Genomic DNA, 16,324 nt, shown 5'->3' with positions numbered 1-16,324 from the left:
CACATCAGTGAACATCTTGAATGCTTGACCAGGCTTTCTCTTCAATGGCTGGTGATGTTCTGGTGGGGGTCTTGCTTCAAATTAGACCTTCAATGTGTGTGTATATGTGCGTGTGCTTGTGCGTGTGCATCCGTCAGGGCTGCAACAATTCCTCAAGGTCTTGGAATACCTTGATTACAACAAAAAAAAAAACATGAATTTTCTCTGCCTCAAAGCCTCGTAATTTAATAGTTTTTTTAATGCCTGCATTTATCATCTGAGGTTGACACCAGATTTAGTGGATTTTTTTCTCCAGCAAATATGCAATTTATTCTTCTTTTTCTACCTTAATACATATGAAATAAATCAATGTGTTTTTCTCTTTAAAAATAAACAAATTAATCTGTATTATTAAGTGGATCATCTTATTTTTTGTTGTATATTTAAGATTAAGCTTTATTTAGGCAAAAGTACATTGTAACACGTTACTTGAAGTTGTATAGATAAGGCTGACGTTACGCTGTCATTATTATGACATGACACCTGTCATTAGCATGAATAAGGTGTCTCTCTCTCCCTACCTAACCTTGCCAGAGACAGGCCCCTAGAATAAAATCCTCATGAACACTTTCTCCCTCTAACCCCTAACCCTACCTAACTCCACTAGGTTCTTCCACTTAACCCAAAAAATGCCAACATAGCTCCAAAGGTGTCATAATTTAGCAAACAACACTTATTGACAGACTTCATGACACCTTATTCATGCTAATGACATGTAATGACAGTGTGATGTCAGCCTTATATTTAAAATTTCAAATAGTGTTACCAAGTATATTTTATCCAATTATTCTGTTCATTGATGAGGTAAGAAATATAATACTCAATGACTAAGTTATTCAATAGTTGCAGCACCAGTGTGCACCATACAAACTACAGTAAGCCTGTGCATCAATTTACATCATATGACATTTCAGTCATTAACGTTAATACACCAGGAGGTCGACATAATAGGAAAAGCCACTGCTACCCATTACTAAACCAGTCTGCCTGTTTAAGATAAAGATACATTCTGCTTCAGGCATGGACATACACACTCTATATTCTTCTTTCTCTCTAATCCTTCTCAACCAGTGCTCTTAAGTATCGTAAAAGCTGCTGCTTTAGTTAACACTTTGGATTCTTGCACAACTGTCAGCAACATTTAAAGCAGAAATATGAACTCCCTTTAAAAATTTTTTTTTAAAAAAAGCCATATAATTCTGTTTTCCAGCTAGCAAGACGTTTTCCAAATCCTTTTTAAAGTTGAATTCAGGATTCCAAGCTGATGTAAAAAGGTCATTGCCGAAGGCTATCTTCAGATTAGCAGCAGATAAAAAAGTTTAAAAACTAGACATTTTCTTAGTTGTGTGAGGATCAGAAAAATAAATTGTCGCAAACTAAATCCAACATTCTCTGAACTTTAACACTTCAAATAGTGGACAGTTTTTAGGCATTGACATGAAACCGTCTGTTGGAAGCTTTGATTCGACATAAATGAGATATTTGAGGCTGCATGTCAGACATTAAAAAAACAAAAAGATGAACAGCTTTTACACATTTAGCTTTCCTACTTCTAACGGACAATTATTATAGTGAATTATGAACCATCTTTAAATGTTTGTCTCAGGTGATGGTGTGTGTGTGTGGTCTGTTATGCTGTCAGTGTGTGTTTGCTATGGCTGTTAGCATGCCTGTCTTTTCGCTGCTAGTCTCGCTTCAACTACTCGTCAGAGTTAATGAAGAGGTTGGTTTTAGTTTGCTCTGTTTTTGTCTGATAGATCAGGAATACCAGAGGCTGAAGGTGGGTATGGAGTCCCTGTTGGCGTCATGTGATGAAAAGGTATAAAAAAATACATTTTACTAAAAAGATCCCTTCTTTTTTTTTTTTACTTTGATGACTGTGATTTTATGTTTAAAGGATCGTCGAATCGAGGAGTTGACCATTTTGCTTGGCAAATGCCGAAAGATAAAGGAGATTATGGCTCTCACACAGGGTAAATATCATATGAATAAACTGAGGGTGTAATCAATTTTAAGGTGTACTTAAAAATACTCACATTGTGTTGTAATCAGGTTCAACATAAACGTAAGTAATCATGGGCTGGGCCCATGCAGTGTCTTCTAACCTGAAATCTCAGGAATGTGATCAATGAGATGACACAAGAAAGCTGAAAAAGCGTAGAGACAAAGATAAAACCAACAAGGTTGATGGTAGTACATGCTTCATGTGCTCTCAGTTCTATCAATGAGAGCTAAACAGCATGTCACAAGTCAGACATATAAAGAAGCAGCGCAAGGTCATCAGTGTTTTAGCCACAAAATTATTTTTTTTACTTTTTATTTTTTTTGAATTGACTGTGCTTTATGTTAACCAGGGAGCAGTGAGGAGGAGCTGAGTGGCAGTGTAAAACTCAGAGCCATCACACACAAAGCTCACTCTGACATTGTCAGATCAGAGGTGAGGACTTTTTTTTTTTTAAACCACGGGATGTTCCACTGGGAATATTTCAGGTTTCACATGTTTTTGTTGTTGCTTAGTTTTCATCCAGAGGATCCTCACCTCTAATGCTGTCCTCATCTCCGTACCAAAGAGACCTGGACAACAGGTAAAAAAAACAAAGCACAAATGTAACACTGAAGTGAAGTACATGCAAAGAGAGACATGCTAACTTCTCATGAATTCCTTGTGCCGTAAATTAGCTTCCAAACGTCTCCTGGCATGTCACTGATGTCTACGACGGACACGTTTTTCCTGAACGGATCGTGGTGAGCGCAAATGGCAGATTTGAAAAACAAATACATCTCGGTCAATGTTGTGCAGATAAAGCTGTGAACTTGCGTGTTCTCAGGCATCCGCGCAGAATGCTCTCCAGCAGTCTTGAGGAGCTGCAGAGTGGTTCTCTACAAAAGGTGCGTTCCTATTGGATGCTTCAAAACACAACTAAAACAACACTAATCTTTAAAACGATCTATCCATTCTGAACTCTTCCATTTACCTATTCAATACTTTATTAAAACCACTAATGGTATCCTGTGTAACTAATCATTATTGTTTTTTTCTGTGTGATGGCTAACCTGCTGCTTTGCTCATGTTGTTTCATCTCTCCTGTGTCTGTTGGCTGTAGGCAGTAGAGTTCCTGCCTGTTCACAGTGAATCAGATGTAGAGGTACTGATGTGTGACCTGATATTTCACCCTGAACTCACCATTACACTATTATACACTGAACAGATTTTAGTGGGAGGCTTACTATTATTTTTACAGCACATTGATTATCTGAACAATGTGTTTTTTTGTCATAAACTTTTATTGTAATATTCTTAATGACCGGAATTGAAAGCTTGTGTGGATAAAAAAAAAGCAAAATTGAAGTATAAAGGCTGAAAAACAAAGACGTTGATTTAATTAGATAACTATGCAGCCTGCAATTGTAAATAACTGAAATGTGGATATTGAAATATGGGATCCTATTAAAGCTGCAGTATGTACAGTATGTTTTTGTTTGTTTTTGCTTCATTTGGTCAATAATTGATAATCACCTTTGAGCATAATGTAATTTCAAAGTGTTTTGATAGGACAGTGTAATTTTACATCTTTTACATTATATGAAGTTTAGAAATCCCGGAGCGTAACGCGACTTTTCAGCCAATCAGAGATCTTTTTATGAACTGAGTGCTCCATGAGCTGTTTTGGGGTGTTACTATCAGCTGCCCGACTAAAGTCGATGCACATTCTCGTCCTCTGTAGTAAAGTGCAATGGCGGACGTTCCAGCAGGAGAAGTCACCATTGTGGTGTTAGGCACAGCGGTTAAGCTGCAAAGCAAGAGGAAAAAAGAAGACTGACGTAGTGAAGCAACAGAATAAGGGATAAACATACAGAGTTTGAACGGGCTATTCGGAGGTACACTTTGGGTTATCGTGGATCCCGTGACTGCCCCACATACTGGATTCAGAGGGAGAGTGAGAACAGATGGGATAAATCGCATTTAAACCTAAGACAGTTTCAACAATTTCAACATTAATGTGCCCAAGTTTGCACTTATAGTTATAAATTACATTAAAGATTGCAAGGTATCAACAATATCGAAGCAATAAGTGACAGATACTTAAATGTCCTTTGATTTATTTATTCATTTATTTATTAATTTTTATGAATTTTCATTTATTTTGTGAAGATTTGGTAGAATCATTTGAGAAAAATTGCAGGATGGAAATGTTGGTCTTTCCTACTGAATTATTTGGTAATTCACACAATGATTCATGTTTTCTTTGTCATTTTCACTTTCTCCTGCGGACCGAATCGGATAATCTGAAGGGCCGGATTTTGGGCCCGGGCCTTGAGTTTGAAGCATATCCAAGGTGGAGAGAACAGACTCAATTCATTTAACAGTCTGGAGCTGACAGCAGGGCAGTAACTACAGCGTGAGACGCAAAGTCATGTCTAAAACACCAGAAAACTCTCCAATAACACAATTTAAAGTCTCTAGATTTGTCACTAGTCTCTATTGAGAAAAAAGTCAGTAAGAGCTCCACAGTTAGGACATGCACGAGGATACCGGTAAGGCATGATCGGTTTTCGAAACAGGGAGGGAAAGGAGGTTGTTTCTATACAAGTCTTTTGATTCTACATACTGCAGCTTTAATGTTCTCTTCTGCCCTAAAACTGCTTCAAAACCATGATGCAAATATGCACCAAAAGGCCAAGACCCACCTGAAGTTGCTGTCTGAAGTTTTTAACATCACAGCTGCATTGAAAGTCGTCTTTTTTTATTATAATTATTCTGCTGGCCTTTCCTCTCTGTCTTCATGTGACACTGCCAAGTTAAAATCAGGCATTTCCCTTTTAAAGGACACAATGTTACATAACTGGGTGCAAGGGCAAAGCCCATCATGATCCCTACTCAATTCCAATGAAAGGCATGCAAAGTTAGAATGCACATCCAAAGTCAGCGAGTTTCTGTCTTTTCAGGCTATAAGCTGTCAAAAAGTATCAGTGTCAGAGGACCACAACAAACCCCAAACCTCTATCTGTGTGCACTTCATTTTGGGTCAAAGCTGAAGTCAGTGAAATTCCATTCATTTCAAACCTCAGACGTTAAGAAGCACAGCTTGAGCCACTACTTTGTTCTCAGCAGTATTTAGGTGATTTTGGTCTTCTGGCTGGGTTGAAATATTGACATGTTTGTTTGGTTTTTTTTTTTCACTCTGCAGAATGCACATTTGGAGCTTAGCAAGTACCAGACTCTACCAGGGAAACTTAGAAAAAAGCAGGAACCAAAGACAGAGGTGAACGGTGAAAGAGAGCAAGATGGAGAGTATTTAAATCCTGTTTGCCTCTCTCCTGTGCACAACCACCAGCAGGACTACAGCCTGAGTGAGTGTCTAATTCTAATAATCACTTTTCACTGTGTTTTTTGTTTTATTTTTTGTAATATCGGATAAAACAAGGAATTCTTTTTATTGAATCCTAAATTATCAAAATGTCATTTTTTTCTCTCCCATAATTATGACTGGTTATGTTGATTTAAATTTTTTTTGTCCATCATGATTTTATTCTTATTTTTATATGTAAAGGACATAATTGGATATTTTAAAGAATCAGGTGTGATTTTACATGAAATATTATAATATTTAACAGTGTTGGTTTTTAGCACAGGTTACATTTCTAATTATTAAGGTTGGGTTTTTTTTCTATTTTTGATTTGCTTTTAAATGCAAAAGTGAATGCGTTGGTGTTTGCTGAAACAATTGCACTGGATTAATCTGCAAATATTGTGATTCCTGAACAACATCCCATTAAACATTAAGGACATTTTTATTTGTGGAAAAAAAACTTAGACAAAGGTATTGTCAGGAATGGTCTGCTCCAGATATTTTTAAGCACTGTGCTATGAGAAATAAAAAAAAAACATCCAATCGTACTCAGAGGATCCAAAAAATGTGTTATTATAGAAATTATTACATTTGCAGTAGATGAGTATCAATGCTTTTTTATAATAAAAAATAAATAAAAACTCCTCCATGTCACTAGGTGGCCATAAGTAGCACAAAAAAGATGTGATGAGGTGTAATTAACGTGTGTGATACGTGACTTCTCCCATTTCATGAAGTAGTAAAAGTGATTCACACAAATGTCTCTGCATTGCAATAAAACTAGTCGTGTTGTTTATTTTTAATTTGTGTAAAAGTTGTCGATCAAGGTTCATCTGTGATTGTTACTCAATTTATACACAAATCATTCATCAGAGTAGGTTTTCAGCTAATGCTTTTTCATTTAGTCGCTTGTGAGCAACTGTTGGATCATTAAAATGTGGAAACTTGGGTTTTAGTAATAAATGTTGCATTTATCTGTGAAGTGTAACCTGCTATGCTTTCGTTTATTGTTACTGTTCTATTGGGTCATTTGGGAAATAACCGGTTTCTAACCGTGGCATCTTTTTATAACCTCATGAACTTTTGTTGACTATCCGTTAAACAAACTCATGTATAATAATTGTCGACTAAATTTGCTCCGTTTCCTGGTTTTCCTCCTGCTTTCTGCTTTGCTGTCGGATTGCTTGTTTCCCTTTGTGCTGCTGCAGTTCGCTGCAGAAGTGCAAGCGCTCCAGCTTTAGGTACTGTATGCTCACACAAACTGTAATAGCAACACTTCTAAGACCTGCTCCGGAAAATTATGAACCTCATGAATATCAATAGTTATGCCAATAAGTGTGATTTTTTTTTTTTATATATATATATTTTTTTTTATCATCTGTTTGTATTATTTGCTTATCCTGATAAGGTTGCATTGTGCAGGAACCCATCAAAGGGAACTAAACGGGTTGCACACAAACTCACTCGCACGGTCCATTTAAGGACTTTTAACTTAGTTACATTCCTTCCACAGTAAAATAAAAAAGAAAGAAAACTATCAAAGCACCAAAAACCCATTGATGCTGATGGAGAACATGTAAACCAGTGGTCACCAACCTTTTTGAAACTGTGAGCTACGTCATAGGTACTTTATAGTCTGAAGGGCTACCAGTCTGAAAAGCACTTCTTAAATACTAAGGTTTCATAGTTTCACTTTAATTAGAGGGTAAGGTAATAAGGAAGGCTAGCAGTAACTTGAAAAGGTAGGAAATGTTGAGGTTTCAACATGAAACACTTTATTTCTCCTAATTTATGCAAATGTTTCATTTTCATTCAGTTTTATAGAAAACCCCCTTACGTTTTTAAAAATATATACTATATAAAACATACCACTGACAATACAGCAGATCTGCAACACTTAAAAACATTTTTCACAAAGGAGCATAGGGCAGGATTGAGAAAAAATAAACATTCATTTAAGTTTTTCAATGCTAATGAGTGACGAAGCTCTCTAAACCACACACATTTCTACCTATTGTCTTGAAAAGATTGTGTGATACATTTTGTACTGCTCTTCTGGGCGTGAATTTCCCGCGCAGTTCTGCGGACGTGACGTCAAATGACGCTGGTGCATGTTCTCGACGGCTTGGAAATAAACCGAAAATAAAGAAGAATGAGAAGAAGACGACTTGGAGGCTGAAAGAAGACAAGCATGGTGGACCAAACTACTGTTTGGTTCCACAGATAAATGCAGAGGCATGTGCACAGGTCTTGTGAATAACCGTGTCACAGTTGGAGTGTGGATTGGGCCTCATTTTCTCGTTCAAGTCCGACCCAACAGTGAAAGCCTTTTTTTTTTTTCTTTAATAAGTTGCATATTTATGTTTGTTTTAGTGGTAAACACCGATTTTAATAACAAATAACTGTAATGTCAATATCAGATCAGCGCACAGGTAACAAGTGAAAGTGAACACAAACAGGGGCGCACTGCACGCAAGAGACCCATCAGATCTATTTACATAATCCATGTATCAAAGATAAGAATAATCCATGTCATTGTACAGAAAAAGGAATGTTTCAACATTGTATTCCTTTAAAATTATTCTTTGCTCCATTCTCCCTGCCAAGTGGATCACTGCTCTCACTGTTATACAGTTTAGGCTGCACTGTGCAGCAGCTGTAGCAGGAACGGAAGAATGCTGTGTGCAAACGACACTATGTGACCAAACCCGACCACCAGTTCTAAATATTTGTCTGAACTTGACCCGTCCGGTGCCGTCAGGGTTCCTCTAGCCTCAGCTGTCAACAGTTGATGCGCGGCGACTTGGCTGATGGCTGCAGTTACACTAACCACCATGGTGTCACTGTCTAATTTCTAGATCCTGCCCTATGCTCCTTTAAAGATGGTTAATTTGATACTAAAACTTTATTAGCAGTATTTTACTTTACTAAGTAAAAACTACATCTGTCATATGTATTCATCTCTGTGAGTTTGAAACCTGGAAAGTTAATCAGATTTTAGGTTTAGGTTAATTCAGCTTATTGGTGACTAGAGCTCCTGAGGGCCCCTCACATGGTCCATGCGGGCTACCTGGTACCCGTGGGCCCGTGTTGGTGAAATAGCAGAACATGACCATTACGGTTTGAATCTAATGAAAAAGTTCACTGTAGAATAACCTGTTCTCTTATCAAGCTGTGTAACCCATGTTTAACTTCAGTCACTGTAATGAACACGTTACATTTGAAAATGCATGATGTATTCTTGACCCAGCTAATCCACTGCCTGAGGTTTAAACATCTGGGGGGCTGATTTGCAAATAAAAAACAAGAATATGACTTGGGCCAGCTTTCACGTTGTCTTTGTGTGTCCTTTTTTTTTTTTTTTTTTCTTACTTAAACCATCTCTGCCACAGGATCTCCTGCAAAACATGACCTTTATGGTGTTGGTGGGTACTGCCTTTCATTCCCTGTGTGTAGTGCCTTAGCAAACCTGTTAAAAAAAAGACATACTATTAAATATACCAGTTATGATTGTGTTTTTGGTTGAATGGGTTACTTTACTTTAAATGTATTTCTTATTAGAATTAAAAATATGAAATTATAGTACTTTGTTTCTTCTGCCCTGAACTTCAAATATTTTGTGTTTCTGTGGTGCCATGTTGGGTTTTTCTGCATGTTTGTTTGTCTCTTAATAAACATTTGCCTTTTATCTCTTTTCATTTTTTTATTTTCAGTTTTTTCCCCCCAGATGCATCAATTAGTATGTTTTATTATGATGTGAAAATGTCTTTTTTTTCTACTTACCTTATTTTCACCCTTATATACTGCTTTATGATTAAGTTTGAGTCGTTGCCCAAAATGATTAGTCATGGGTGGTAAGACTTGAAATATGAGAACATGTTAGATAACTATGTGTTTTTCCCTCATATTGTAGTTTTGGGACCATTATTTCATTGTGATCTGTATTCACAAGTCTAACTGGACCTCTTTTCTTGATTTTAATTGGATAGGACGTCCAGAAACCTTTGACGAATGCATCCTGTCGGACCAGTCTCCACTGTCCTCAGGAATAGACTCTGGACAACAGTCTCCTGTCTCACCAGAGAACAGAAAGACTCAGAGAGGCATCAAAAAACTCTGGGGAAAGTAGGTTTTAAACAGATGTGTCACACCTGCTTCTTCTGCCATTATATGCGCTTTAGTGTTGACCTTTATGTACAAATGGCAGGGTTGGGGTCAGTTACATTCTTGTTACCATTACGTTTTCAATTACCCATGTTCAATTACAATTCATTTACAATTACACTGACCAGCATTTTTTCCAATTAGAATTAAATTACAATATGTTTTTTATCCTCAGGTCAATTACGATTACGTTCGCAATTACTTTAGTTCAATTACAATTAATCACAATTACTGAGCCTGAAATAAATAACCTATTAAGAGATAACCTTAACGGGTCCTAAATCAGCTGTAAAATACACTAAAAACAAATATCATCTAATGTCTTTCCTATCTATTGGTTACCCTGTTAGACTCCTAACATATTAAAATATAGGTTTTTAATATTTTTAGTGTGGGATTCTGAGCTTTTTTGCGTCAGTATACCCCTGATTTAATTTTTTTAAATGGTAAAATGTGGGAAGGCTTTTTATGAAACATATTTTAATATTTCTTAACCACACACAGTACCTATAGAACTGTAACATGGTTTCACAGTTTTTCATTTAATTGTAATTGATCATTTTTATAGAATTTTCATGGCAATTACAATTCCAAAGTCAATTATTTAAACTCTATTACAATTTGATTACAACAGCAACAGATTTTTTAAATTACAATTATAATTAGGCCATAATTGTAATCAATTATCAATTACAATTATAATTGACCCCAACGCAGACTGATGGGTGTTGTTTGTGGTCTCTAGGATCCGTCGCAGTCAGTCAGGTAGTCCTGTTCAGTTTCATGATACAGAGACGGGAGAGTTCAAGAGGGGAGGTTTTAGAGCAACAGCTGGGCCACGGCTGGCCCATTCAGGGAAAACGAGGTACACTTGAGTAGTGATGACATTTTGAAAACATTAAACACCTCATTATGTGATTCAGGATTTTAGCTTACTTTAGCTCTGATTGTTTTTCTCCTGCTTTGTCAGAAACCTGAAGATACCGTTTTGCAAGTGGAGCACAGAGCAGGTGTGCGACTGGCTCGATGACATTGGACTGGGTCAGTACAACATACTGGCACAACACTGGGTCACCAGTGGCCAGTCGCTGCTCTCTGCCACCGCGCAAGACCTGGAAAAGGTAGACCCATGTGTAACACTTTAATGTAGCGCATTTGGATGTTAGTCAGAGGTGTAAAGAGTACTGGTATATCCTACTCAAGTAGAAGTACTGTTAGTTGATTAAAATTGTACAAGTACAAGTAAGCCATACTTAAAATACTCAAGTACAAGTAAAAAATAGTGCAATTAAATAGTACTCGGGTAAAGGTTACTAGTTACTTTCACCCCCATGTTTATTTTTGGTAATAAATATTGCCACGATTCCCTTGCATACAGTAAACATCTCATGTATAAACTTAAAAAGGAAAAGACCAAATCTTGCACAATTGGACCTTGTTTTATTTTCCACAAAGACATCTGCATAAAATAAATGGTTCTTCAAAAATTTACAATTTTTTAAAATAAAATAACACCAATGAATTTAAATTCAAACACATAAACACATTTATCAGGCTCTAAGTAAAGCTACATTTATGAACTCTAAAAATGAGAAATGTTTTGATGCGGTGCATTACGTTTAATCTGATTGGTCAGTTATGTTGTGATGCAATTAATTGCTAGGTGGTCATTTAATTTTTTGTAGTTTCACTATGTTCGTTGATCATTTTAAAACAAAAAATAAAAATTTACTCAGTAACAATCGGGTGTAGAAATGTAACAAATTACTTTACTTCTTTTAAAGGGGTAGTTCTGTTTCCTACCTCCCTTGTTATTCCACATTATGTACAAGTCAGCTCCAAACAGGCGATTTTTCTTGCGTTGTGACATCACAACGTGGAAACTCCTGCTCCTGACAATCCTGGCTCCTCCTACCCTCTAAGACTGTGAGAATGTGAGCTCCTCCCTCTCAAACTACCTCACAGCTACTGTATAACAAACACTGCGGTATAAAATAGAATATACATTATACTTTATTGTCATATGTAAAGCTACATAAACAAAATTTGTTCTCACGATTCTACAAACTGCCGCTTTAAGTACGAGTAAAATGACTGATTTAGAAATATACTCAAAAAAGTACAACTCCCCATAAAAGCAACCAAGTAATGTAAGTACTTGTAATCCATTACTTTCACCTCTGATATTAGTCCCACACACATAATGCTCATTTGTCCAAACCGTCCCATCTTCTCCACCTCTGTCTGATCCGTGTTGTCGCCCATCATTCTGTTGGTGTTTAGTAACGCCTGTCGACTTGTTAAACAGCTACTTAGTTACACTCACAGCTTTTCTGTCTCTCTTATCAGTACGCATTTCATCATAACAGTATTCTCCCTTTTCCAGGGTGAACGGTTACTTGAAAAAACATAGAAGAGTTAATATACGTCTTCTTTTTAGGAGCTGGCAATGAAGAACCCACTTCACAGGAAAAAACTTCAGCTGTCCATCAAGACAATCAGTGGCAAACAGCCTGAGAAGTCTGCAGAGCTTGATTACCTTTGGGTTACTCGTACGTCATTAAAAAAATTACCTTCTGATGAAAATGTCTACTTTAAAATTCAAGCTGAATCCGTGTAGTGTTCGCTCTTTGGTCATTCCGTTTTAAAACTAAATGTGTGTTATTGTGTTTTATTGACTTAAAACCAAAACAGAAATACAGAAACAAAAATTTTCAAAAGTTTTCAAATTTAAATATTAATGACAAAATCTTGTTTTGTTTGTGAGATATTTGGATATTTACGGGGAAAATTAGAGCGAGCATGTCACATTCTGTCAGAATGAACAGAACCAGAACTGAAGTCTGATGCACCTTGTTTCCTTCCAATGGTACTGGACCAGTTCTCTGCATGCAATAGGATTGTTTAGGAGAGCAGTAAAAAAATATTTTTTGCACTTTTTAAGCCATCAACACACACGGAAGTTGATCACAAGAAACAAGGAGCACCAGAAGATTCATTACACCATCCCTTAAATATCCAAATATCACACAAACTGAGCAAGACTTAACAGGAAAACGCTGCTTGGCTGGTTTTTGATTTTTCTGTAATTCTGTTCAGGTTTTAAGTCAGTAAAAAAATAACCACACTGTTTCTTTCTTATTTTTATCTGGTTTTAAAACCGAATAACCAAAGAACAAACTAAACAAACACTTTCTAAAATCAGAGCTGGAATTATCTCGTAGGTTGGCTTGATGATATCGGGCTGCCTCAGTACAAGGACCAGTTTAATGATGGAAGAGTGGATGGGCCGATGCTGCAGTACCTCACTGTGGTGAGTTGGTAAATTCCCATGTGATGCATTGCTCTATTGCTCAGGTTGATCTGCTACCTTTTCTTTTCTTTTTTTTTTTTTATCATTCCCCACGACAGAACGATTTGTTGTTCCTTAAAGTCACCAGCCAGCTGCACCACCTGAGCATTAAGTGTGCCATTCATGTCCTACACGTCAACAAATTTGACCCTAACTGTCTCAAACGCAGGCCAGGCAATGAGGTACTGTTGGTACACTGGTAGTGTTCAAGGCAAACACTTTATTACAACTGAACTGCTTCAACATTCTGTTTTGTGCTTTCCTTAACATAAACATTTTTACATATTAGATTCATTTCTCCAGCTGCTTCATTCATCTCACAGCCTGTATTGTTTTAGGCAGCCTTCCTCCTACTAGGTTTCTTCTATTTTTCAAAAGTGAAAGTAGTGTTGATATTTTGTCTGTTTTTGACTTTTAGTGTCTGTTTCAGAACCAGTTTAGTCCTAGCGAGGTGGTCCAGTGGTCCAACCATCGGGTGATGGAGTGGCTGAGGTCTGTAGACCTTGCAGAGTACGCACCAAACCTGAGAGGCAGTGGCGTGCATGGAGGGTTGATAGTGAGTACATACAGCAGGGGTCCCCAACACGGTGCCCGCGGGCACCAGGTAGCCTGCATAGACCATGTGAGGGGCCGTCAGGGGCTCGAGTCACCAATGAGCTCCATCTAAAATCTGATTAACTTTCCAAGATTCAAACGCACAAAGATAAATACAGACGATAGATGTAGTTATTACTTAGTAAAGTTAAATACTGCTGCACGTGATAAAGTTTTAGAATTAAATTAACTGTCTTTAAATGTTTCAGTGAAACATGGTGACAAATGTTTTTAAATGCTGCAGATTTGGTATATGTGTTGTGGTATGATATATATAAAAATATGATACAAATATATATATTTTTTTTTTTTTTTTCAAATCCAAGGTGGATTTTACAAATATTATATGTTTGTTTGTTAGTAGCTAGTAAAATAGCAACATGGGGATTTTCTATTTAATGTAGAAAATGAAACAATTGAATAAATTAGGAGAAATGAAGTTGAAACTTAAACATTTCTGACCTTTTTAAGTGCCTGCTAGCCTTCCTTATTATCTTACCCTCTAATTAAATTGAAACTGTGAAAATGTAGCATTTAAGAACCTCTTTTTAAACTGGTAGCCCTTCAGGCTATACATTACCTCACAGTTTCAGAAAGGTTGGTGACCCCTGACATACATTATACTGTATTACCAGTTAAAATAGCACAGCATCATTGGATTGAAGAAAGAAACTAAAGTAACCAGTCCCACTGGCCACATGAATCAAAGCAGAGCTGGAGAATCAAAAGCTGACACAGTTTCTCCTGTGCAGATGCTGGAGCCTCGGTTTAACGCCGACTCTCTGGCCATGTTGTTAAACATCCCTCCACAAAAAACGCTGCTGAGGCGACACTTATCGACCAACTTCAACAGCCTGGTGGGATCTCAGGCTCAGCAAGAGAAGAGGGAGTACACCGAGGTGGTGGGATATACACCGCTCAGCATCACGGCAAAGGTCAAGGTAAGAAAAAAACTGAAAGTAGAGAAAAGACATCCTTGTAGGACTCTGAGCAGCAGAGGAAGCACTCAGTCAGATACAACTATAATGCTGTAATATGGAAACAAGGGTTAGGGTAAATTATCATTGTAATTGCACAATTGAGAATTAATTACAATATGGTATGATTATAATTACTTTAAGTGTAATTTCCATGAAAATTCTATAAAAATTGTCAATTTTAATTTAACGCAAAACTGGGGAACCATGTTACAGTTCTATGTACAGTTCTACAAATACATACAATTATTTAAATATGTTACACATTAAGTTTTCCCACAATTTATTATTTTAAAAAAATGAATTTGAGGTGTATACAGACACAAAAGTCTCAGACGCCCTCACCAAAAATTATTAAAATGTGCAAAATAATTTTTTTTACTGCTATCAAAAAAGCTGTAATTGTTCTATTGTCCCTCACACCAGCCTCACAGGCAATAGTCAGTCACCCGTTTATTTTAATATTATTTGGACCGTAACACTGTTCAGTAAATTTGGCACGATTTTCACAGATTCGGACTTCCAGCTTCAATAACTCTAACCAAACGTCGGCACACAAATCATGCCTTTTTGCCCCCCCGTCTGTGGCTCTTGTCCTAGTTTCCCTTCAACATCCAAATATCACACAAACAAAAGATTTTTAAAATGAAAAACGTTGCTTTTCTGGTTTTTGACTTTTCTCTATTTCTGTTTTGGTTTTAAGTCAGTAAAACAAAATAACTACACTGTTTATTTGTTATTTTGATTTGGTTTTAAAACGGAATAATCAAAGAACGAAGGGTACACGGATTATTTAGGACCCGTTATCATAAGAAATGCTAACAGACAGCTAACATGGGGAAGGTTCACTTTTATTAGGTTATTTATTTCAGGCTCAGTAATTGATTAATTGTAATTGAACTTCAGTAATTGAGAAAACAATTGTAATTGACTTTCTGAGGATAAAAAAATAATTGTAGTTCAATTGTAATTGGCAAAAATGCTGGTCAGTGTAATTTAATTGTAAGTGAACATGGATAATTGAAAATCTCATTGTAACTGAATAATGTAATTGACCCTGATGGGAGCACACACTCCCATCCTTTCCTCCTGTTTGTGTAAGAGACGGTTCCTTAATCTGGAGAGAGACTTGAGTGTGTCAGCTCACTTTAATCTCTAAACCCTTTTCTGTGTTTGAGTCGGTGGGAGCAAAATAAAGACTCTGCCTTGCTCCTTCCCACAGCTTTAAACTATAATTCCCTATGTGCGCCGCCGAGGGAAAAGGGAGAAATATTCCAACCAAAAACCCATTCACATTTCCAGTTGACCTATTTATGACCTTGGCCATGCACTTGGATCTTCCCCTTCCGAAGCGTCCAGATGATTTGGAGAAGAATAAAAAGATTGTCTCGCATGTTTGTGGATTTTGCTCCCCATGCCCACAGAGACTACATATCTCATATCTGTGACTTTAGCCTAAGTGAGTTTAAAGGGCACATTTGAAGGAGCTGTTGTGTTATTTTACATATTCCTCCCCTGTTGCAGCTTACAGCTATTAAGAGAGAAAGTTTAGAATGTAAAGAATCCATTCCATTTGTTTGTAAGGCTCATTCAGTCTCTGATTTACATTTAATCACATCTCACAACACATTTTTTTTTAATTTCTCAGTTGTGTCAATACTTATTCACATTTCTCGTCTGTGTGTTGGATCAGGCCGATCTTGTTCTCTTTAATTTGTCAGACGGGACATAATTGCATGCTAAAAATACACTCAGTCTTTCCTGGCACATTATAGCATAATATTTGTAAATAACTCTTCAAACTCTACTTTTCAGCCATTTTTACCCTGATTTTTTTTTTTTTTCTT

At 36.8% G+C, this 16,324-nt stretch overlaps 1 protein-coding gene across 20 annotated transcripts in view; it reads left to right on the top strand.

Annotated features, from left to right (window-relative positions):
* ppfibp2b (PPFIA binding protein 2b) overlaps window positions 1-16,324 on the top strand; it is a 103,176-nt gene that overhangs the window by 76,475 nt on the left and 10,377 nt on the right. For 17 of the 20 annotated variants that reach the window (XM_028451042.1, XM_028451028.1, XM_028451043.1 and 14 more), the window contains 18 exons: window positions 1,797-1,858; window positions 1,937-2,012; window positions 2,394-2,476; window positions 2,557-2,624; window positions 2,719-2,784; window positions 2,868-2,928; window positions 3,144-3,185; window positions 5,229-5,391; window positions 6,599-6,631; window positions 8,783-8,815; window positions 9,380-9,515; window positions 10,300-10,419; window positions 10,525-10,675; window positions 11,995-12,106; window positions 12,779-12,867; window positions 12,966-13,088; window positions 13,337-13,462; window positions 14,253-14,441. In XM_028451042.1, the coding sequence (XP_028306843.1) occupies window positions 1,797-1,858; window positions 1,937-2,012; window positions 2,394-2,476; window positions 2,557-2,624; window positions 2,719-2,784; window positions 2,868-2,928; window positions 3,144-3,185; window positions 5,229-5,391; window positions 6,599-6,631; window positions 8,783-8,815; window positions 9,380-9,515; window positions 10,300-10,419; window positions 10,525-10,675; window positions 11,995-12,106; window positions 12,779-12,867; window positions 12,966-13,088; window positions 13,337-13,462; window positions 14,253-14,441 (1,733 nt within the window). The remainder of the gene's footprint in view (window positions 1-1,796; window positions 1,859-1,936; window positions 2,013-2,393; window positions 2,477-2,556; window positions 2,625-2,718; window positions 2,785-2,867; window positions 2,929-3,143; window positions 3,186-5,228; window positions 5,392-6,598; window positions 6,632-8,782; window positions 8,816-9,379; window positions 9,516-10,299; window positions 10,420-10,524; window positions 10,676-11,994; window positions 12,107-12,778; window positions 12,868-12,965; window positions 13,089-13,336; window positions 13,463-14,252; window positions 14,442-16,324) is intronic. The other 3 variants (XM_028451038.1, XM_028451034.1, XM_028451035.1) reach the window with 3 other exon arrangements.

The sequence above is a fragment of the Gouania willdenowi genome, chromosome 6, assembly GCF_900634775.1.
Source record: "Gouania willdenowi chromosome 6, fGouWil2.1, whole genome shotgun sequence".
Lineage (NCBI taxonomy): Eukaryota > Metazoa > Chordata > Actinopteri > Blenniiformes > Gobiesocidae > Gouania > Gouania willdenowi.
The sequence above is the reverse complement of the archived record's forward strand: the minus strand, read 5'-3'. Positions and strand labels throughout refer to the sequence as shown.